This window comes from Gossypium hirsutum, chromosome A12 (genome assembly GCF_007990345.1).
Source record: "Gossypium hirsutum isolate 1008001.06 chromosome A12, Gossypium_hirsutum_v2.1, whole genome shotgun sequence".
In the NCBI taxonomy this organism is placed as follows: Eukaryota; Viridiplantae; Streptophyta; class Magnoliopsida; order Malvales; family Malvaceae; genus Gossypium; species Gossypium hirsutum.
The window spans coordinates 96685029-96709554 of record NC_053435.1 but is presented as its reverse complement, the minus strand read 5'-3'; the positions used below and the strand labels follow the sequence as shown (position 1 = coordinate 96709554).

The following is a 24526-nucleotide window of genomic DNA, read 5'->3' as shown; positions in this document are numbered from 1 at the left end:
GAATTTAGTTTAATTAAGAGTAATTAGGAAAAAAGCTAAAGTAAATAAAGGGTAAAAGTTGAATTGTAAATTAAAAGAAAATAAAAAAGACCAAAATGGCAAATAAGCCATTTAGTATAAGTTGAGGCCGCAAACAAAAACAAAAATCTTAGATTTTTGTTTGTTTAATTAATATAAATAAATAGCTTAGTTATAAATTTAATTATGTTAAATTATAATAATTATATTATAATTATATTATATTATATTATAAAATAAATAAAATAAGGACAAGTGGATGGTGATGATAATATATAATTGAAAAAAAATATATGTGTCCGCCATTGTAATACATATATTTATTACTAAATAGATATTTACTATTATTATTTAATTGATATTAAATTATAAATTAAATTAAATAGTTGACAAATGTGGGGTGATGATAAAACACATGTGTAATAAATATATGTAAACATTTGTAATATAATTATTTATTTACTTATATTTTAAGCTAAAGATATTTATTAAAATTATTATTAAATTAATTTATTATAAGTATCATATTATGAATTGAATTAAATAAAAGCCAAGTGTATGGTGATAAATAAATAATTTATTTAATTATTTTTTAGTAAATAAATATTTATTATTATTATTGTTAACTAATATATATATATAATAAAGTAAAATAAAAAAAGAAAGCAACAAAACAAAGTAGAAAAGAAATAGAGAGTAATTCGAAACAAGGGGAAAGGAAAGAAGGAAAAAAGAAAAAGAAAAGGAAAAATTAGAGTTTTGAAGTTTAAAGCTTTAATTGCTAATATCGCACTTGAGGCATCCACGAAGAAAGAAAAAGAAAAAGTGGACAAGGAGTAGACACGAAAATCACGGTTTGTATTACTATAATTCAAATCTATTTATTATTAATTGTTATATTTTAATTAAAATGCATAGCAAGTAAAATTAGGTAAGCAATTGAAATTATGATATTGATTTGAATGAAATTGATTCAAAAATGTTTATGGCTATTGAAATTGAATGTAAACAAATTGGAAATTAAAATTGATTTGAATTAAGTAATTGAAATATGAATTATATGAATATTTGAAAATGTATATTGATTGAAAAGTAATTAGTGATTTGAATTTGGTTGGAAAGTGAATTAAAAATATGAATTAAATAAAAGTGCATTAATTTATGAATATGTGTGAATATGTGAATTGTGTATTGATTGAAAAGTAGTTTAAATTGAATCGAAATATGATTATATGTGATTATCTGAAATTGGTATTGAATTGTTTATTGATTAGAAAGTGGAAAAGTGAATTTGAATTGAATTGAATGGTGAATGTGTATGTATAATTGAACTGTATATTGGTTTGAATGTGAAATTGTAATTGAAAAGTGATCTTGAATTGGAAATGAAAGTGAATTGAGAATTAAAATACCCTATTAACTAATCGGGCTGAGTTGGATATAATTGGCATGCCATAGGATTTGGAAGAGTACGGGATATATCGGCTTTGCCGATCAGGCACTTTATGTGTCATATTTCAGGCACCTCGTGTGTCGTATCAGGCACCTCGTATGTCGTTTCAAGCACTTATGTGTCATATACTGATCAGGTACTATGTACCGTTTTAGGCACAATGTGCCGTACTGGTGTGTTTGGGTTGGAATCCGTGTATCTGTCAAAGTCCGGGTTAGTTAATAGGGGGAATAACTGAAACGAGAAAATTAAATAAATTTGATTGATCGTACTATTAAAAATGTGAGAAAGAAATTATGAGTTGAATTGTGAATGGAATTAAGATGTGAGATTTGAAGCATGAACTTAAGGTTCATGAATTTGCTAAAATATCAAATTATTGATATTGAAATTAGTTGAATAAATGATATGAGAAAATCCAATGAATAGATCGATTGAACTATTGAAAGTATGAGAAAGTGAAATTATGAATTGAAATGTCAATTGAAATTGAGATATCGAAATAAGAAGTGAAAATAGAATGAATTGGAAATAATGAAATAGTGTATGAGTTAGTTGAATATAATCTTATGAATTAATTATAATTATTTTTATTGAAAAATGTTGGTTTAAATAATTATTGAAAGACTAATGTGGTAAGGTTTTAGATATGAAATAGAATAAGTTATTGAATTGAGATATAGAAATGAAATATGTGAAATAATGATTTTATGAAATGGTTATTGATGAAATGCATGCAATGAATATTGATATAGTAAGAAGATATATAAGTTAAAATGAAGAAAAGCTATTTAAGATACATATTACTAAGAAAATTTAAGGTTTTAAATGCATGAATGATTTATTGAAAGTAAAATAGTGGTAAGATTAGTTATGTATATTTATTGTTTTTACCTTAAGTATTTGAATTGTAGTGCTACCACTGGGTGTATACTCAGCGTACAATTTGTTTCCGTGCATAGATTAGGTACAAAAATTTTTGAAGATTTGAATTTTGAGATTGCAAATTTTCATCTCATCACATCTTCAAGCAACAATAGGGTATGTTTTAAAATTTTAAATAGAATGACATGTACTTAGGAAAAATATTAAGCATGTTCCAGGTGTCCATTTTTATGTTCAAATATATTAGCAATTAGCCAAGAATTACTTTGGCACCAAATGTAATATTCCTATATCAGGTTCATTGAGTCAAACATGGTATAGGGGTGTTGCACTTTAGCCCCCCAAAATATAACATTTTTTGTAATGCCCCTAAAATCATCATGTTGAATTTGTAAAGTGTTATACTCGAAATGTGTATAATTGATTTATTGAGTAAATGAAATAATGACATTGGTGTTGTAGAGAAAGGTATTGGATACTGGAGAAAGTTGAAAAAGGTATTGTGAGATATAAATATAAGGTATTGACTAAATTATGAAAAAGTGAAAAATGATGAGGTCAAAATGTGAATATTCAAAAGTTAAGGGGTTGAAGTATAAATTTAAAAAGTTGATGGAATAAAAGTGAAAATACCCAAAAGTGCATAAGGACATAAATGGAAATATAAGATTTGATCAAGGGGAAAATGGTCATTTAGTAAAAAAAGATAATTTGGGGAAAATTTGCCAAAATACCATTAGATGTGTGGATGAATTATGACCATTGGATTTGCTTAGTCTTGAAGTATAAAATATGGGTCATTGGATTGTAATCATGATGTTAGTGATATTTTACACTATTTAATTAGTTTATTATTATTTTAATAATATTTTATTTAGATATTTTATTAATATTTTAATTATAAAAAGTTAGTTTAAAAGAAAGAAAAAACGTCTTTCCAAGGTGAAGAATTTTCTTCATCTTTCCAAGGTGAGAAAGAAAAGGGAGAGGAGAGAAACCTTTTTTTCTTTATAAATTAGTCATTTTCCGTCAATTTCATCTTTTTCGCTCAAAAATATTGAGAATTTCATAGCCATCAAAAAGTTAAGAAGAAATTGGAATTGGAAGGGAAGAAAGTTGAGAAGAGAGTGAAGAGATTAAAGAGACAATGTAAGAATTTAAGTGTCTTCTTATAAAATTTATGTTTAGTTGAAGTAGAAATATGAGAAAGTGATTTCTAGTAAAGAAATTGATTATGTATTTAAAGTGTTCATGAAGTAAAAAAAGAGAAGAAATAATGGAAGTGTTGGAAACAAAGTGAAGGTGGTGACAAAAGTGAGGAAGGAAGAAAATTAAAGGCAAAATAGTGAAATTCTAACAAAAGAGAGGTAAGTACTTCAAAAATTTTACTATACTTGTTAAAATCCAAGTATAAAATATGTGAAATTGTTATATTAGTAGTTGTGTGATTAACTTAAAAATATCTGTGCTACATTGATTAAAGTATAGTGACTATATTTATTTAATTTAATTTTCAAAGTGAATTAATGTTGTGTAATGAATGTAATAGGCCAATTTTGACCCGACCCACTAAACAACAAACCAAACAAGTAAAAACCCAAACCACCCAGCCCAAATACAAAAATTAAAACCAAAACAAATATTACCAGTCCAAAGTCCAAAATAAAAAGCCCAAATTTTGCAGGCCCAAAACTAAAAACCCTAGCCCAAAAATTACAAGCCCATATGCCTAAGCATTTTTTGCAGAAACCTAAACCCTAATTCCATGTGAGCCGCACCCATTCGCACGCCCCCTTCGGTCGCCTCGCCTGCGCCTCGTTCCGAGGCCTGGCACCTTGGGTCATTTTGCACCAAAATGGGGAAAACCCACCTCCATTGACTTCGCCCAGACCTACAAAGAGAACGAAGAAAGAAAACAAAGCAGAAAAGCAGAGAAGAAAGCAAACAATAGAAAAATAAGAATAACAGTATACAATGAACAGTAAATATCAGCTATAAAAGCCATTGGCAGATTGTAATCTTTTACACAATATAGTAATCAAAAACCAAATTCAAAGTTAAAAAAGGTTATTTTTTTAATATTTTATTTGTTATGAATTTATTTTATAAATAGAAATATAATAAAAAAAAGAGCAAAAAGTTTGAAAAAATGTACCTGAGGGTGCGCTCCGTCGCCTTGAATGGCCGAGGCCGTCACCTCCGATGAAAGGTGGCTCTCTTTCAAAAAAAGAAAAAACCCCTAGAACCGAAGGGTTCTTCATTCCTTTCACAATTTTTAATCATTTTTTAGAAGAAATAACCCTAAATTAGGGTTTAAAGAGTAAAAGAAGCCCAAAATGACCTTTTTACTTTTCCGGCCACCGTGAACGGCGGCGCCGTCACCGGCGACTGACAGCTGCCACGGTGGCCGATTACTATAGCCAAGGCCGGACCGATGGCTGGAAATGGGGAGAGGGAAAGAGGATTTGAGAGAACCCTCTGAAATTTTTGGAAAAATAAAAGGGAAAATGTTTTTTTTGGGATTTTTTATATTTATATAGGGACTAAACTGTAACACCCCTATCCCGTATCGGTTGCCGGAATAGGGTTTCGGGGCATTATTAGGATTTACATATCATTTAACAAAAAATCCAATAAAATACTTATTGATTCAATGCATCATATAAATAAACATATTACTGTTCAATCAATAGCTTGGCACTTGTCTAAGTATCAAACAACAACATTGTTAGTATACTTGTACATATTTCGTATAATTTCAACATTGAGTTTAATAATAGTCTCAATTTACATAATTTCCTTGTATCAACATATCAAAGATAATCATATATGTACATGTCACGAAACATATTATTCTCTTACCGTTTCTTCATAAGCATATATCATTCATTTAGTTATATCAATATTTCATGCACCATCATTTCCATATATCTCATGTATATATATTTTGGTAATTGTTCATATTAAACTTAACATAAATTAAATTCCATGTACCTATACTTATTTCATTTATCTATCTTCTTAATTAATTCATACAACTATTTTGTACATATATTTCCATATGACCAGTTCTTGTAAACATTTCACACAATCATTTTGTGTAACCAATTCATATAACCATTCGTCATCTAGTACATATTACCTGAATATTAGTTGTTCAACAGATGTCTTTGCATCTCTCATCCACGATCTTATTTATCTTCGACATGATGCCATAGTGCCTTTCAACTATGGTCTTACTCATTTTTTGTCATGTTGCCTTGGTATATTTCAACCATAGTCTTATTCATTTCATGGCACGTTGCCATGGTATCTTTCAACTATGGTCTTACACATTTCATATCATGTTGTCACGGTATCTTTCAACCATGGTCTTACACATTTCATATCATGTTGCCATGGTATCTTTCAACCATGGTCTTACACATTTCATATCATGTTGTCATGGTATCTTTCAACCATGGTCTTACACATTTCATATCATGTTGCCATGGTATCTTTCAACCATGGTCTTACACATTTCATTTCAGAAAGCACACTCCCGCGAACCTCATCCTTACAGCGGGATTATCAGTCCAGGCTAAATGCCCTGTAATATAAACTCATAGAGTATTGTCGGGATTACCAGTCTAGGCTAAATCCCCTGCAATGACAATTACTCTAATGAGCTTGGATCTGAATTACCAGTCCAGGCTAAATTCAGACCTTAATTCAGATTACCTGTCCGGGCCAAATCCATTTTACACATATTCTTCGGGAGGGCTATATTAGAATAGGATTACTCGTCCGAGCTAGATCCTTTTTACCGTCAATTCTTTTTTTAGAGATCTATCAAAATTTCCTTTCATTCAACCGGGATTTCTTCTTCTTTTTATCAAATATATCAATGTTTCATCAATTTTCATACCAGGAATATTTAAATCATATTCACATCAATAACATACATTTCAAGCATTTAAGAATATAATTCAATTTACACGAACTTACCTGGCTAAATTGCAGAGATTCCAAGATTCAGAGATATTTTGGTAAATTTTTTATTTTCCCTGATTTTCACCCAATCTTGATCCAAATTAATAATTTCATTCAATTTATTAATTTAATCAATAAAACAATTCATTCCTTCAATTTGGTCATTTTTGACATTTAAAGTTTTCTGTCAAATCATATACAGGTCGCTTGTTACAAAAAAAACGTACTTCATCCGGACAACTTACGGTACATTTGTAGCTGCTATATTTCATCTGTGTAACATACAACAGCTTGACCTTTTACAAAATTTCCCCTACAATTTTTCTTTTATTCAATTTAGTCCCTGAGTCTAAAACATGCAAATTAACCATACCAGCTGAATATTCATATATATTTTTCCTCCTCCTCCTCTCCATTCCACATCCTTAATATATATAACATGCTTATAAGTAACATTATCTATAATTTCACTATTTACTTATATGTATATTCAAAGTTGTCCACCCGTGTCATAGTCACTAAATTATTTTTATCTTAAGATATAGAACTCCAAATTAAGATCTGTTAATTTTTCCTGAAACTAGACTCACATATCTTCTTACCATAAAATTTTTAGAATTTTTTGTTTAGCCAATAAGTACAGTTTATTCTTTAAATTTACCCTTGTTCTGCTATCTGACAGTTCTCACCCTTCTTGGCTAAGAATTAATTATCTCCTTCTACGAGATTCAGATGATGTTCCCGATTATTTATCTTGAAAATAGACTCATTAAGGATTTTAAACATATAAATTTAAGGCATTAATTATTTTTCTCAAATTTTTTCTGATTTTCCAAAGTCAGAACAGGGGAACCCAAAATCATTCTAACCTTGTCTCACAAAATTTATTATATCTCATAATTCACAATTCCATTTCTTACACCGTTTCTTCTATAAGAAACTAGACTCAATAATATTTAATTCAATATTTTTTTCATCCTCTAATTCAATTTTTATAATTTATGGTGATTTTTTCAAAGTTAGCCTACTGCTGCTGTCCAAAATTGTTTTAGTGCAAGATGTTTATTTACCATGTTTATAACACCCTTATTTTCTTTCTCTACACTTTCTCATCACTTTCTCTTATTTTCTCTTCACTACATGTCAAGAACATAGGTCCATATATAAGAAAACTCTACATTAACATCAATTCCATGCTTTTTAATAATATCAAACTTAAAAATATATTGAAATCTTGATGTTCTTACCTTTTCTTATTGATTTCAACCTTTAACTTGATTTTTCTCTCTCCTCCAGCTTCTATTTCTTGAATTCAACTTGACATTCTAGCTCCCCATAATCTCCTTGTTATCTTTCTCTCTTGATGGCTATGGAAATTCTTTTTATTTCTAGGTGAAAATGATGAATTTTTGGTGGAAGGACCAAATTGTAAGAAAATGAAACTTCTTTTTTTCTTTTTCTTCTTCTTCTCACGTTAGTTGCATGAGAATGGTGATCATCTTCCTCTTTCTTTCCTTACATATATATATATATATTAAATAAAATAATAATAAAATAATAAAATATCATTTAAAAATCAACTTAAAGTATTAATAAACTAATATTTATTTATTTAATTTATCTAAAATATCTCCAACATCATCATTGTCTCTAGATTTCTCTCTCCTTCTAATTGATCATATTGCCCTTGATTATCTTTTAAAATTCCATCATTAAGTCATCATTTAATTTGGTAAAATTTGTAATTTAGTCCCTCATAATTCTTCACCTATTTAATTTGGTCATAATTCATCCATTTTCCTTGGTTTCTAGATCATTCCACCCTTAAAATATTTGCACTATTGGTCCTTAAACTTTTTTATATTTACACTTTAACCACTCAAGTTTTTAATATTTGCTCTTGTGCAGCAAAACTTTTCACACTTTTACAATTTAATCCTTTCCTGAATCAAGATATCATAATTTACTTCCCAATGTTAGCATAACTCAAAACTTCCCTTTTTATCACTTATTTCCTTATTTTTCTATATCAAGGATAATATCTTACTATAGAAATTTTCGGAGTATTACATAAACAGTGCCGTTTTGGGCCGGATTTGCAGACGTCTAAACGACGACGTTTTGACGACCCACGGCGCGACCCGACCCGATTCCATGATCCGCGTGTTTTCGTAGTGCATGGGTTATTTTCAGTTTCAGCCCTCCCACTGTTTTGATGTTTTACAATGTAGTCCTATTTATTTTTCTTTCTCTTTTAATTTTTACCGCAAAATTTTAATTTTATTTTGTTTACATCCTCTAGGAAACAACGCGTTTAGGGGACTTGGGATAATTACCCAGTAGGTCCCCTTTCATTTTGCGCTCGTTCCATTTGGATCCTTTTGTTGTTTTATTATTTATTTTATTAGGATTTATACTTTAAATTCTGTTTCAATTCCAATCTGGTCCTTTACTCAATTAATTTCATTTTTTTATTATTTGCTTTATTTATTTATTAATTCGATATATCTATTTATTTTATTAAGATTTTTCTTTAAATTCTGCCCCTGACCTTCAATCTTTTATTTTTCTTTGTATTTCTTTATTTATATTTGCACATTTATATTTTTTTATTTTTACTCTTTTTTTATTTTTGTTTACTTTTACTAAATTTATTATTATATCTATTATTATTACTATCCATTCATGTATTTGATTTACAAATTGCACCCTTAATTCTATTTATATTTTAATTTAGTCCTTTATCTTCGATATTTTATAAATTATTTTCCTCAATCATTTTGCGATTTATAATTTTTTTTATTGATTTATTTTCAACTTTTCATTAGTCTTTTTGTTGCCAATTATATATTTATTATTGCGACTTCAACTTCTCATACTTTTTTATTTTGCTATTATTTACTCATTATTTATGCATTTATTATCGCTTTATTTTTATTTTAAAGTCTATTTTATTCATATTTACACATTTCTTATTCATTATTTGTACATATTTCATTCCTTATCTATTTATATTTTTACATGTTACTTACATTCATCATCATTACTTAGCATCCTTCACTTCTTTTGTTATATTTTAAATTTACTCATTTATTTTATTATGATGCGATTATTAATACTAACCAAAATTATATTATTATGGTATTTCTTATTTATTTGTAGTATTCTAATATCAAACATTAGGTTTTAAAACCATTCATTTGTACATTAAGTTTGAATAAACTAAATACATATAATTTAAATACTACGTTCGATGTTATTTAAAAAAGGGAAGGTTTTCAAAGTAAGGCAATGTTATGTGTTTGGAGACTCGAGAAAGTCGTACCCTAACTTACGGGGTTTCATTCTTTTTCTCGTTGGATCTAAATAACCAAATATCCTTTTAAAATTGAAACACCTGAAATTTCAAAAAAAAAAACAAGGCAAACTTATTCTCAAAGATTTGAAGTGTCATGTCCTAACTTACGGGACGTGACGTTTCGTTGCCTCGAGATAAGAAGGTCTTCAATATATTTTTCAACTTATTCAAGCAAATTTTTAAGTAAACATAACATAATACAAAGAGGGATCGTATTTTAAGTTCTTTTTGAGTTTTTAACTTTCGACATTAAGACATTAATTAATCGACAAGGTACCGATTTTGGGCGTTACGAGGATGCTAATCATTCTTCGTACGTAACCGACTCCCGAACCCATTTTTTTCTAAATTTCGTAGACCAAAAATCATTGTTTTAGTAAATTAATCCCTTTATTAAAACAAACAAATTACGAGGTGGCCCGATCACACCTCATAAAAAAGGGATTGGTGGCAACTCCTATTTTCGATTTTCGTTTTCAAAAAATAAAACTCGACCTTTTTAAAAAAATGGTTTCGACAATAAAAGTATGGAATAAGTGATTAAATTGTAAAGTGTACAAAAGTTAATGTGTAGAATATAATATTATGAATAAATGCTTAATTGAAGCGTTATATGGTAGTGAGTTAAATTTAAAGTGATATTGAAGTGGGTTTATAGTGATTATGAAATTTTATATTGATAAGGACTAAATTGTAAAACATTCAAAAGTGAACATGTGTACTAAAATATTGTAATGAAATGTTTAAATGAAGTGATATATGAAAGTGAAATGTATTCTAAGTGAGGAGAAAGTGGTTATTTAATTATACATTAGCAAGAACTAAATTGAAAATATTTTAAAGTTAAGTGTAGTGAAATTAATGTAAGAGGACTAATTTGTAAAGAGTGTAAAAAAATAGAGGTATGAAATAAAAATACTCGAATTGACAATTCAAATGAAGTGTTTATGATAGTGAATTTAATTCTAAGTGAAATGAAAGTGATAATTAAATGAATATTGATTTTCATGAAAATAAGGACTAAATTGTAAAGAATGTAAAATTTTATATGTTATTTGTAACACTCCTAACCTGTATCTGTCGCCGGAAATAAGGTTACGAAGCATCACCGTAAAAACGTAACTTTAAAACATATATTCTAAATCTCAACATAAACATAATATAAATAATTCATATACATATCGTCCCTAAATCGAGCCTTCGAGGCCTTAGAAACACTTTAGAAACACTTTATAAACAAATTGAGACTAAATTGGAAATATTTGGAACATTTAGGGAAAATTTAGAAATTTTAAACTACAGGGGTCACACGCCCCTGTCTTAGGTTGTGTAATAATCAAAATAGGGACATACGACCGTGTCCCAACTCGTGTCCATGCCCGTGTAACTCTCTGAGGTGGGTCACATGGCCAAGCCACACGCCTGTTTGTCAAGCCGTGTAACACTCAAAATGGCCTCACGCCCGTGTGCTAGGCCGTGTGCTAGGCCGTGTAACTACTTGACTTGAATGCCTTTCAAACCTACAGAGGACACATAGCCGTGTGAATATGAAGTTGACCAAAATCAAGCCATTTCCATCACCCATTTCATGCTTGAATCTAAACACAATTTGCACACATGACCAAGGCATCACCAACATACCGAAACATGCATAACATGACCAATTCAAATGACCAATTTCCATTCAACCAATATGCCATATAAGACACCTCAAAAACAAGCATATAACTTACCTAGACATATACATATGTATATTTGATCACATTGCTACCATTTCAAAACATACCATACTTGACCTATACATGTCAATATAAACTTACCATTTTTACCATTTCTTTCATAAATCAAAAGCACATAAAAGGTACAATTCAACCATTACTAATATGGTACTAAACAACCAACATATATACATACCAAAATCAACATTTAGCATTCAACTAAACCTTAAACATAAGTCCACCTATACATGCCATTATAACCTTAGCCAAAACATCAAAAACTCTCGATATAACCATTGGATAGTGTGATAGGTCTCCGACGAGCTTCCAAATCGATCTAGCTTCCGATAATCTATAAAACATAGGAAAGAAAACTACGTAAGCATATAATGCTTAGTAAGTTCGTAAAACATGAACATAACTTACCATTTCACTGCATAACCTTAAAATTTAACATCATACAATCCAATATAAGCTTGGCACAAGCCTAAGTATCATCAACAACACATGTTAGTGCTTTAACACATAACTCAATTGAATTATCACATGGTAAGGTAGATTTACATGAACATAATACCATTGAATTCATAATTTTCATAAACATAGATATACATTCATTGATCATTATCATTTCATATCTTTCCAAGAGAGTAGTTCGTTATATCAAAGGCACGAGTAACTTTGGTGTTAAATTCATAAGAAGTAAAGAGTTCAAGCTTGTTGGCTTCTCTGATAGTGATTGGGGAGGTTCCATTGATGACATGAGTAGTACATCAGGTATTGTTTTACTTTTAGATCTGGTGTTTTCTCATGGAGCTCGAAGAAGTAAGAAACTGTGGCTAAATCCATTACTGAAGTAGAATTTGTTGATGCAACAGCCAATGTTAGTCAAGCTTTATGGTTGAGAAAATTATTAAGTGATCTTAACCTTGAACAAAAGGAAAGCACAAAGATTTTCATTGATAATCAAGCTGCCATTGCAATTTCTCATAATCCAGTATTTCATGGGAAGACTAAGCATTTCAATATTAAGCTTTTCTTCTTAAGTGAAGTGCAAAAAGAAGGTAACATTATACTGGTTCATTGCAAAACAGAGAAGTAGGTTGCAGATATCTTCACTAAGCCGCTTCTAGTAAGAAAATTTGAAGTTCTGAGAATAATACTTGGTGTTTGCAGCAACTAAAGCAAGGAGGAGTGTTGAAGATTTGCTTTAGTTATCATAACCTAGCTAATTTTATATATAATCATAATTCTTTTATTTGTTTCAGATTTTTTAAGATTATTTTTTAGAGATTATGATTATGTTAGTAGCCTATTTTTAGTTAGTAGTTGTTAACTTTTTACTATTTAAACACTAGTTTCAGTTCAATAAAATGTGCCTTTTCTATTTCAATTACTTGACTTATTATTTTCTTTTTTCAATAAGTTCTTCTCAGTTCAATTTTCTTCATCATTTTAGTTTTTTTTTCTTATGAAATACCAACATTCTTCTAGAGTTCCTGAAATGTCGCGCCGTCCTTTCTGAAAAAAAATAATTATTTAGCATTCAGCATATTATACCATTGTTAAATAGTTGACAGTAAAATCATACAGAAGATAAAAAAAATAAATTAAAAAACACCTTGGCTTCCTTTGTGGGATCATCTAGTTTATGCATAGTTTGCTCTTCTTAAGATATACCAGACATTGTGCTCTCACACAGCCTTAGGCCCTTACAAGAGCTTACATGCACCTTAATGTCACAACAGACCACGAAAGATGGCTTGACCATTGACTATATTTTGGATAAATTTAATCATTTTCTTTCAATATTTTGGAGAAGAAATAAATTTGATGACTCATTTTTTTTATTAACGGGGGTTAGAGATTTAGAATTGGAGCGATCAAAATGATAATAATTAAATTCAAAGGATTACCAAAATAAAAGTATTTTAAAAATTAAATGATTAACTAAGTAATTTACCTTTTTTACATATAGATTTGAATTTTTTATATTTTTATTATTAGGCTTTAAACATTTAAAAAATATTAAATTTATTAACCTTAAATACTAAACCTCTAGTTTAACAAAAGTTTCGCGTAGTAAGATGAACCATTTCGAAATCGATGTTCACTCTGTCCAAGATAACGTTAACCAGAAAAACTTTTGAGATCAATCACATTTATGCGGTTGATCAACTAGTTGATAGAGTCACAAAGGCCTTAATCAAACTTACCTTTGTTTGTCAACTTTCCAAGTTAGGTGTTGTTGTACAACCATCTTAATAATATGAGATTGATCAAGTCTTTCTTAATTTTTATTTTTATTATATTTTATTGTTATTTAAATAAATAATCTTTATCTTAATATATGAATTTTTTATATCATCTTTTCCAAAACCTCAATTAGAATTTTAATAGAATGGAAAAGAAATGGTTGTAATGTGACTTTCACATGTCATTAAAATGAAGAGGAGAATGATGAAGAAAAGGTGAAAAAAACTGTTGGACCACCTAATCATTTATCTACACATCTTCTGCGCTACGTGTGAAAGGAATATAATTATATTCATAAAGCCGACTTTACAATTAGTAAAAAACACCAACGTAATGAAACCGATAAATATAGAAATTGAAGGATGCGTTTTTTATATTTTTTGAATTAATTACGTTGGTGTTTTTTAATTAATTATATAGAAATATACATAATTAATTAATTTGATTAAATTTGACGAATACAATACTTCTACTTAATCTGAATAATATTATTACAACAAATCTAATATGGTCCTAAGTTCCTCAACTGATTGTCGTATGTCTTGGTTATTTAAGGCTTATATCAATATCGATTATGATTTTCTATTTTATTTCATAACCAGACAAAATAACAGTTTCTCAATGTTTCAACTCTCTATCATCCACATTCTATTTCCAAACCTGAAATTTTTAAATATATATTAATTTTGTTGAATATTGTGATGGCCTGATAGTTAAGGGTGCTCATTGTTTCAGGTGTGGCTTGGGTTTAAGTCGCGCTAGTCACGTTAGTTGTTTGGATTTTACCTTGTTATTGTAATTCACAGAAAAAAGAAAATAGTATTTGTATTACTACTTTAAGTTGTATATTTACTTAAAAATGAGAATTGTAATAGAACACCAAAATTTATTTACACAGTTTGATTTTTCTACATATTGAGAACTTGAGCAATAAATACTTAACAATGTTTACAATTAAGTTTGCACTCTCTCACAAAAATAGTTCCTCAATGAACATTTTTAAATGCAACACACAATATTGATCAGTCCTTCAATAAAACAACACATTAACAGTTCTAAATTATTTTTTCAATAAATTATCAAATCAAATAAAATAAGTATTTAAACCACCTCAGTTAACATTGCCTTGAATCATTCAACAACTATCTAACTCATCTTTCCTCAAAGAGTATTTGTTGATCAAAAGTAGTAACATTTAATTATTTTCTTGTTCATGTATTATGAAATTAGATGTGTTTTGATGGGCTATATAGGAAACTCATTATTCAATCATCTCTACTAAAACTAATATAAAAGTTATTAATCGTACAAGGGAATAAGAAAATGGAAAAAAAGTCATTAATCTCGAAAGACTAAAAGATATGGAATTACTGCTTTGTTTTTATCTAATTATGAAGTATAATTCAATTCAAGTTCTATAAAAAGAATATGAGCACACAAAGGTTGAAAGCTGTAGGGATCGTTTTAGCTGAAAATGATTCCGAAAATGGTTTTTTTTTTAACTTATAGTGTTTATATTTTAAAAATTAATTTATAGGACAACGAAAATACTTTTTGAAAATTCAAAAGGGTAACACAAATTTTGAAAAATAGTTCCTTACATGTTTCGCACATAAAAATATTGACTTGATTCATAAAAAAACCAAGTTAATTTTATGTGGAAGTACTAGTAAAAGTTATTCACGTATTGTCCTATTTGCCGCTGCTATTTTTTTACAAGGCTGGCAAAGCTCACAAGAAGCTTTTGGAAGCTTGCGGGCTGGTAGTGGAAAAGGTGGCAACGCCAATATCGTTTGGTCCAGACCACTAGCATAAGTGCAACATTGATGCTGCTGTGTTTATGTCAGCCTGGGCCGGTAGTGGTGCGAGACTCGACAGGCTCTTTTTGGATGCAGGTAGACAAGGTCGTTATAGAAACATATTGCAAGCAAGTTGATGATTCAGATATCGCGCTCTTAATTTATGATTTTTTTGGAACAAAGTCATCGATTCCAAACCTTCTCCTTCCAATCAGCACGTAGGCAAGAAAATAAGATGGCTCACAATTTGGGTAGGCTTATTGAGTACTAACTATTTTATGAAATTCTTAGTTGTATTTTGCATATTTTATCTTCCGATATTTATATCTGTAGCTATGAGCCTCAAAAACCTATATTTATTTCATTTTTATATTTTTTCGTAATTTATTTGAGTTTTGTTAAAAAAAATTAAAATAAAGTCAAATAAAACTGAGTCTAAATTTAATAAAATATTAAAGACTTGTAAATATTTATACTCAATCGGTTAAATAAAAAAATTAGAAAAATTGAAAGTCGACCTCAATTCAAAATATGAAGTAAAATTGATGTTATGATATTATAAAGGACCCAAATGAAACGCGTTTTAATGTGTAAAGTAGTATAAAATATAGTATCTAATAATCGATGAGGCTTGGTCAGAAAAGAACAAAAAAATCCTGGATGGAGTGTAAAATAAATAAAATTTTGGACATTAATAAATTATTACATCACTGTCAAAACTGAGGCTCCAAACGAGAGAGACCTGACAAATGAAGGATTACAGACAAGAACAATATTTAAGCTGTAGATCGAGGGGAACTTCATTATTTATTTTAATTAAACTTTGTTTGCTATTTTGTTATTATTGCTATTATCATTATTTTTTTAATGTTTTCACATGCCTGTACTGTACTGTAAATCAATTTGGCAAAGCAAGAAAAACAAAAAATTCCATGGTTTTACGAGAGCTGACAACTAACAACTTACAATTTAGAACTTAGAAAAGGTCTGCGACTGTGCCTCTACGTTTCTAGCAATATTTTCTATTAAAAAAAGAAAAAAAGACCCTTTGAATCTTATGCATAGTAAAATGTTGAATATCATAAATCATGATGTTATGGTTAATGCTAAATCAGATTAAGTTTAATGATGATGAGTTTTGAAGCGTTGTTTCAGCCTAAAGTGCGTAGTCTAAACAGGGAGATGAGAACGACTTAGGCAACCAACAAGACGGTGTCTTGTTCGTCAAAGTTGCTTACGATTTGTGGGAGTGACCCCACAATCCGTGTCCTTCCTCTGGGTCCTCCTGGGTGAGCTTTGAATCCAAAACATTACACCACCGACATGGAGACCTAACTGTAGAATATAGGAATTAGACAGGTAAGGGTTTGATGCATTTGCTGGGTTGGATCTGGGTTTTGGTTTTCTAAGTGACTCACTGGTGCTCTGGGTTTAAGTTGAGTTACCTCCAAATGGTGGTGAAGTGGCCTGCCGCTGCCATGTTATCAACAGTTGGCCTATCGTAGAGTTGGCTATGGGAAGTTTTCTGTGTTTTGAAGCAAGAGTGGTTTGTTTGGTGAAGTTTGGTGATTGATTGTATAAGCAGCTGGCACTTAAAACTCTAAAAACTTGAGTTCTTTTTTTTTTATGTTTGTTTTTTTGAATTTTCGTAGAATTTCAATTTGATCAGCCACAAATTAGTGGAGTTATTAGTTTAGATGAATCCCGCATATCTTTGAAGCTTTCATTATAGGAATCTTCTGAAATTTTTATTGTTTAATGAGACTGAGCGAGTATGTTGGCATATGTGAATTTATAGGTATTCGTAGTGTACCATCAATTGATTTTGGTAAATTGAATCGATGGCAACCACATCATCACCTCCACAATCTTCTCCTCCAGCTCCGTCGCCAGCTTCTGCTATCAGTCCACCACCTAGCACTCCTCCTCCGGCTAATGCTATCCCGCCACCCTCTCAATCTCAATCTCCACCTCCGGATGTTTCTACAGCTCCACCTCCACTCACCTTGTCACCACCATCCCCTGCTGAATCTTCACCTCCACCCCTGCAGGCCTCCCCTCCTCCCCCACCTATTTCACCCACTTCCCCTCCTTCCACTTCCACTTCTCCACCGCCTTCGCCACCACCATCAAGCCCGCCACCTAGTCCTCCACCATCTGCACCCAGGCCATCACCTCCACCTCCACAAACTCCATCACTACCTCAACCAACACCATCTACTCAACCGCCTGTTCCTTCACAACCACCGCCAGCACCGCCGCCGCGACCGCCACCACCTGTTAGTTCACCGCCTCCATCATCACAACCTTCCCCTTCAACGCCACCACCATCACAACCTCCCCTTTCAACGCCACCACCATCACGATCTCCACCACCAAATCCACCGCCACCACCATCACAAACTCCGCCAACAGAACCACCAAATTCCCGTCCTCCGCCATCTTCAATATCTCCTGCCCCAACATCTCCCTCTAAGCGTACACCACCCAGTTCTCAACCAACACCTTCACCCTCTAATTCTACTCCAAGCTCATCTCCACCACCATCTATATCAAGATTATCACCTCCTCCTCCTCCTCCTCCTCAAGTTTTGACTCCACCAACTGATAATCGGACTGTAAATGCTCCTGGTCCAAGTGCACCAGAAAGTTCAGACTCAGGTAATGATGGCATTGGTGTAGGAGGTGCAGTTGCTATAGGAGTAGCTGTAGGGATCATTGTGCTTAGCCTTATTGGGCTGGCTGTCTGGTGCTTGAGGAGGCAGAAGAAAAAGAAGCTTACTCGAGTTAATGGTGGTTATGTTATGCCATCCCCACTAGGCACTTCCCCGAGATCAGGTAGGTTTTCCAATCGTTGCAATGTTGTTTCCTTGACGTGTTATTGCTTACCCTATATACTCGGTTTCTTTGAGCTATGCTTCAACATTTAATTCCATTCTCCCAGAATACGATTTGCTCATACCCTTAGTATGAAATCAAATACTGCTTAGTGCTTACCGTGCGAAAAGAAACAAAACATAATACAGCAAATAATAGTTTTGTTGTCATTTTAGCTTAGTGATTGAATGCTTTGAAACCTACTTACGATAGATACTGGCCACTGACATTGGGATTGAGGGGTTCCGTCCGGTTTGTACAAATGAGAGAAAAGGTTGATTTGGATATAGATGCTCATTTAATTTATCCAGTTGCTCTGGGAATTGTGGGTAAATTTTTGGATTTACTTGTTATTGGAGGTAATGTTTTGATCGTTGTTATTAACATGTTTATAGATTCATCCCCTACAAAGACACATTCTTCTGCTCCTCTTATTGGAAGTAGTTCTGGAAGTGATTTTGTGCATTCACCACCGATGATGCCGGAACCTGGTGGCTTAGGCAATTCAAAGACATGGTTTACATATGAAGAATTAACCATCGCTACAAATGGTTTTTCAGACCAAAATCTTTTGGGTGAAGGTGGATTTGGGGCTGTTTATAAAGGTTGCTTACCAGATGGAAGAGAGGTGGCAGTGAAGCAGCTAAAAATTGGTGGGGGACAGGGTGAACGAGAATTTAAAGCTGAGGTTGCTATTATTAGCCGTATACACCATCGCCATTTGGTTTCACTTGTCGGTTACTGCATCTCTGAGAACCGGAGACTGCTCATATATGATTATGTCCCTAATAATACCCTTTATTTCCATCTTCATGGTAAGCGCCATAAATGATCTTTGAAGAATTGACCCACTGCATTGGACTGCTAATCTCATATGTCTTACTCCTCACCTTTGACAGGAGAAGGTATGCCAGTTTTGGATTGGGCAACACGTCTTAAAATTGCTGCTGGTGCAGCTCGTGGGATAGCTTATCTCCATGAAGACTGTAAGTATTTCCATCCAGATATCAATGGCCAAGCTTGAAAGTGGTATAACCTGCCAAAATGCTTAAAAACGGAAAATTTTATTTTCCAGAATTGTGTACTTAGCATTTAGCAACTAATGTCTGTTTTTCTAATGAACTCTGAAAATTTTGGTGCGGGAATGCATTCTGATATCTTGACATTGTCATGCTGGTTTGGCACTGTATCAGAATTTACTAGACATGTCGCAACCAAACAGGTTAGACCAGCTGGCAGCTATAGACTTAGGAGCAAATGAGTCTCTCTTTGATAAAAAGTGAGCAATTTAGTTCTTGTACAGTTAATTTTGAAGCAAATAGATAAACTGTAAGGGTGAGTTTGAAAAAAATGCTGATTTGTTGTGTTTTAAAGTGATGTGAATAAAAGGTGACCAAATTAGTCATTGTCGTGTTTTGAACACTGCTAAATTTTGGTTTTTCTCATTTTTGGAAGTCACTTTGAAACACAAGTTAAAATTTCCTGATGCTCAAGTTTAACACCGATTGCTTTAAAATTAAATGTATAGGGGGCTAAATTGCTCATTTTTATAGTGGAAGGACTAATTTGCTCTTCAGCTTTTAATACTGGGACTTGAGGTAGATTAACCAAAAGAAAAAAGAACCAAAATAAAAAGAACAAGGAGAAAAGGAAGAATTTCTATTATTCCTCAGCTTATTCCAAGCTAGAAGAAGAATATATGGCAGATTCATCACCACTCTTATTTTTCTTTTATGTAGATGATATATTTTTATGCTTCGTTTAGAAAAGCATCAATCATCCATCGTTGATTACATTGCAGTCCATGATGTAACCTTTTATTTAGAATTTAGCTTCTTCAAGATTTGCCAAAACATTTCTCCATCTATTCATTGTTTTTGGAAATGAACCTTGTGTCTGTTTCACATTACATATTTTATTGATTTATTAAATTCTCAAGTTTATTATTTATATTGTTTGGATTCTTTGATGATTATATTTCAGGTCATCCTCGTATTATTCATAGGGATATCAAATCGTCAAACATTCTTTTAGATAACAACTTTGAAGCTCAGGTATGGACGCTTCTCTTTTATCTGTGTCATTCCAAACTACATTCAGCTGTTGTTGCCTTAATGAGGCTATGGCCTTCACTTTCTATTTCCTAATCTACGTTACAGGTTTCCGACTTTGGACTTGCCAAGTTAGCTCTGGATGCAAATACACATGTAACAACACGTGTTATGGGAACTTTTGGGTAGGCTTTTTCTCTGAGGACTCATAGGTTTCGTTCTACTAGTTAGTAGCCAAAGGTATATGAACTTTCTATTAACAAAAAATATATCAACCATTCTTATGTTGATTGTTCAGATACATGGCCCCTGAATATGCATCAAGTGGTAAATTGACTGAGAAATCTGATGTATTTTCCTTTGGAGTCGTGCTTTTGGAGCTAATTACTGGACGAAAGCCTGTAGATGCATCTCAACCTCTTGGTGATGAAAGTCTAGTTGAATGGGTAATTTATTGATTTACTCACTCATTATTGTGATGTTCCAATTTCTAAAGTTCATCTTATACACAAGTATTAATCCATAAGAACCCAACTGTATTTTAGCAAAGGTTGATCGTGGTTCAATTTTATATTGCTTAATATAGTTGTAGGCCTTTGAAAATGAGGTACCTTTTTGTTACATCCGTTCAACCGCCCTCCCCCCCCCCCCTTTTTTAGTACTGAATTCTCAATTGTGGCTGCTAGAGAAAATCATTTCATTATTCATAATCTCCTCTTTTAATCACTATCTACAGAAAAATATTTCTTCTTCTATCTCTGCCTTTCCTTTTCTTTAATCCTTCTAACCTACTAGCCTAAATGGCAAAAACCAGCTTAGTTGCTGAATACACAAAGGGCCAGATATTGCTCATATATTTTCTCCCTAGTTAGACTACCCTTATTGAAACAAAAGTTAATCTTTTCACAGAGAGCCGTGGATGATAAAGGAACGTGTCCACTATTTATCTAGTTGGTGTTTGCTTTTTTATTCTTTTTCTAAATCTAAATTGATGTATTTAGACATGCATGCGGGTAAAATCTTGAAAGACATCTGAGGATGGAATGCGAAAGAAATAACCGAAACTTTACTCATAAAATCATCTGTACACTTCAGGCCCGGCCTTTACTGAGTCATGCACTGGATAGTGAGGAATTTGGGTGTTTAGCAGATCCAAAGCTTGGTGGAAACTATGTTGAAAGTGAAATGTTTAGGATGATCGAGGCTGCCACAGCATGTGTGCGGCATTCTGCTGCAAAAAGACCACGGATGGGACAGGTAGTTAAAGTTTGTTGCTGAAGAAATGGATAATAAATAGCATCGTGGTTTTCTTGTTTCCCGTATCCTAGTTTGAATATTAGAACCATATGGAATTGGTGACATTGTCACTGTGACTTCTTTCTTACTTGAGTTATTTTCCTCAGATTGTGAGAGCTTTTGAAAGTTTGGCCACCTCAGATCTGAGCAATGGAATGAAAGTAGGTGAAAGTGAGGTATTTAACTCAGCACAGCAATCTGAAGAAATCAGATGGTTTCGGAGGATGGCTTTTGGCAGTCAAAATTACAGTACAGATTATTTTAGCGAAAATAGCATTAGCAGGGGTAGTTGAAGAAGAATATGATCGAGTATTGACCAGGGATGAGGCTGAGCAATTTCAGAACTGCATGGATGCCAATTTGAATTGGTATGGCTGCTGGAGTTTTGGTTTTCAGCTGCGGGTCTCTGGAATTTTACAGCACCAAGATGTGGAGATAGTTTTAGACTCTCCAATATATTGTAAGGTGTAACTAGGTCCTGTTATAGTTTCCATGAAATATCATTTATGTATATTATTATTTGTTTTTTTGGGTTCTCCCCATTCAGCCATTTAACTGCTATTCTTTTGTGTTCTAAATAGTTGATGCCAATTTTGTTCCAGCCGAAGTTAAAGCTACAATAAAGCTTGAATGCAAATTTGCTAAGATAACATTGTCAGTAGTTAGTGTCGTGGATTCCCGTTGTCTCTTGTGGAATCCTCTATCTAATAGCAAACAGAAAAGAGAAAAAAGAAAGAAAAAGGAGAGGAGAGGAGATAAGCATGTGAAGTTGTAATTTGCATAGGGAGGTATATATATAAAATATGATATAATATTATAAAAGGGGAACTCAAGCAAGAGACCAAATAGAGCAGCAGCAGCTGCTAGACAATATCAGGGGTGGGAGCATGAAAGAATTGAACTTCTCTAAAGAATAAAAGGAAATAAAGGAAAGGGAAACATCAAAATGCTTTGTATCAGAAACCAAGTAAGGTGCCTTCTTATGAAACAAGATATTATGACACCGAATCTAATCTGACCTAAGCAATGGCCTGGAATTGATATCACACACAATTCCTTTATTAGAAGCATTAGGCTATATATTATAGTATTCTTAACGTGCAATATATGTGTTTTACAAAGAAAAAAGGAAATTGGGTGGCGGCCTCATTTTAGATTGCGGCGCGGGAGTTGGTTTATGCTTGTGGTAATGTGCAAGTCATGCGTCATGACTTGAGCAACGCCAATTGCCTCCCTGCCTGCCAAATCCGTCTGTTTTGCCTTGCCTTTGGTAATAACCTAACCTCCCTTCTTCTCCCCTCCAAACAGGAGAAGGAACTGATTCCTTAACAAGACATAATGACATGAGTTGTGAAAGTGCAACCAATTTATTTTCCATGGGCAGCCCTTCTTCTTCCTTGGACAACCATATTGATAGCTATGGAGATGGAAGAGTGCAACATGCTTGCTGCTGATTGTATAGTCATATGCTGCTGTAGTCAATGCCTGATTCTCCAGTTCATCATCTTTGTGTTCCTCAAATTTCCTGCCAAACTCATTAAGAAAACCAAACAATATGCCAAGAAGAAACTAATTGGACAGCGAAGAAAGGAAGGGAAGATGAAGGATGGATTATTTCAAGATGAAGTACAAGTAGAACTAGTCACAAAAAGTTGCATGAGCATGAGTATAGAATTAAGGCAAGCTGGTTTTGGAGATGCCCAATATGGGGTTCAATGTTGTTGTATACAGGAAGCTGAGAAGGTGTTGGAGGAGCTGTCTCGTAGAGGGGAGTTTGCATTTGGAAGCTTCTGGGGCAGATCACTCCACTCTGGCACATCCTCCTCACCATCATGTCATCTACCCAACGGGAGATTTGATTTTGTAGAGTGCAATGAGTTAGTCGACATGTCTTCTTTCATTTCAGCTGCTGCTACCTGCTAGCTCTCTCCATGATTTTATGACATTCAAAAGACTGGACCCAGAATTGTATTGTAAAAATACAATTTTACTATTTTAAATAGTTTATATCTTTATAATTTTTAAAAAATTAAATTAATTTTTTATTATTTTTAAAGACTCAAAGTGTAATTTTATATCTAATAAAAATTTTCCAGCACCCCTAGTTTCGCCCTACCTGACCTGCTATTATTGCTACCCACCAATTTTCCATTACTTTTTAGCTTTGTACTTATTTAAATTAAAAACTTAAAATAAAAGTAAAATGTCTGGAGAGAAAATGGAAAAAAAAAAAGAAAAACATTTGTATGAAAATTAAAAAAAAAAGACCTCAAATACAGTTATCGCATGAAAAACTTAGAACTGCTTGCAATACGATGTAAGTTAGCAATATTGCGAACTTATTTTTCATGTTTTTATTTTTACAATAGAAACATCAAAATAGGAAATGGAGTTTGGATGAAAATGAGAGAAATGAAAAGTAGTGGAGAGGGATGAATACAGGAAATGCGATGCCTTTATAATCATGATATAACATCTTTAAGAATTCAATAGCAAATTTAGAAATACTGACTTGAAAGATTATGATAACATCACATGGAAGATTCAAATAAATTTTAAGCAGGTTGACAGGATATTTCTAAGGGTAAATTACACCAACAGTCACTTAATTTTGGATAGCTGATTTCATTTTAGTCACTCAACTTTTGAAAAGTTACAAAATAATTATTTTTGCTGTTTTCTGTAACAGACGTCACGGCAAAGTGACATGGCAGGTGACGGTGTTATTAGCGTCAAAAAACCGTCCAGTTGGTCAGTTACTCTCACTTTAACAGCCTTATAGCACCATTTTAGGATTAGAGAAAAAGAAAAAGAAGAAAAAGAGGAGGAGGAGGAGGAGAAGA

General features: G+C 32.1%; 2 protein-coding genes across 3 annotated transcripts; both read left to right on the top strand.

Moving 5' to 3' along the window:
• The first annotated feature begins 16278 nt into the window (after positions 1 to 16278).
• Positions 16279 to 22284, top strand: LOC107938246 (proline-rich receptor-like protein kinase PERK9). Of its 2 annotated transcripts, XM_041083184.1 has the most exons (9): positions 16482 to 16818; positions 17258 to 18297; positions 18732 to 19151; positions 19236 to 19322; positions 20320 to 20390; positions 20496 to 20572; positions 20686 to 20833; positions 21483 to 21644; positions 21791 to 22284. In XM_041083184.1, the coding sequence occupies exons 2-9, from the start codon at positions 17301 to 17303 to the stop codon at positions 21974 to 21976; spliced, it is 2148 nt and encodes a 715-aa protein (XP_040939118.1). In that variant the 5' UTR covers positions 16482 to 16818; positions 17258 to 17300; the 3' UTR covers positions 21977 to 22284. The 2 variants fall into 2 exon arrangements, with proteins under 2 accessions (XP_040939117.1, XP_040939118.1); XM_041083183.1 differs by having other exon boundaries at positions 16279 to 18297.
• A 5-nt stretch (positions 22285 to 22289) lies between these two features.
• LOC107938240 (uncharacterized) lies at positions 22290 to 23781 on the top strand. The gene has a single exon (XM_041083185.1). The coding sequence runs from the start codon at positions 23103 to 23105 to the stop codon at positions 23604 to 23606; it is 504 nt and encodes a 167-aa protein (XP_040939119.1). The 5' UTR covers positions 22290 to 23102; the 3' UTR covers positions 23607 to 23781.
• The last annotated feature ends 745 nt before the right edge of the window (positions 23782 to 24526 follow it).

Excerpts from the sequence above, each read along its gene's own strand:
- LOC107938246 (XM_041083183.1), top strand. The coding sequence starts at position 17,301 with ATGGCAACCACATCATCACCTCCACAATCTTCTCCTCCAGCTCCGTCG. Across the intron at positions 19,323-20,319 it reads AGCTTATCTCCATGAAGACT|GTCATCCTCGTATTATTCAT; the intron begins GTAAGTATTTCC and ends ATTATATTTCAG. Across the intron at positions 20,834-21,482 it reads ATGAAAGTCTAGTTGAATGG|GCCCGGCCTTTACTGAGTCA; the intron begins GTAATTTATTGA and ends TGTACACTTCAG.
- LOC107938240 (XM_041083185.1), top strand. The coding sequence starts at position 23,103 with ATGGAGATGGAAGAGTGCAACATGCTTGCTGCTGATTGTATAGTCATA.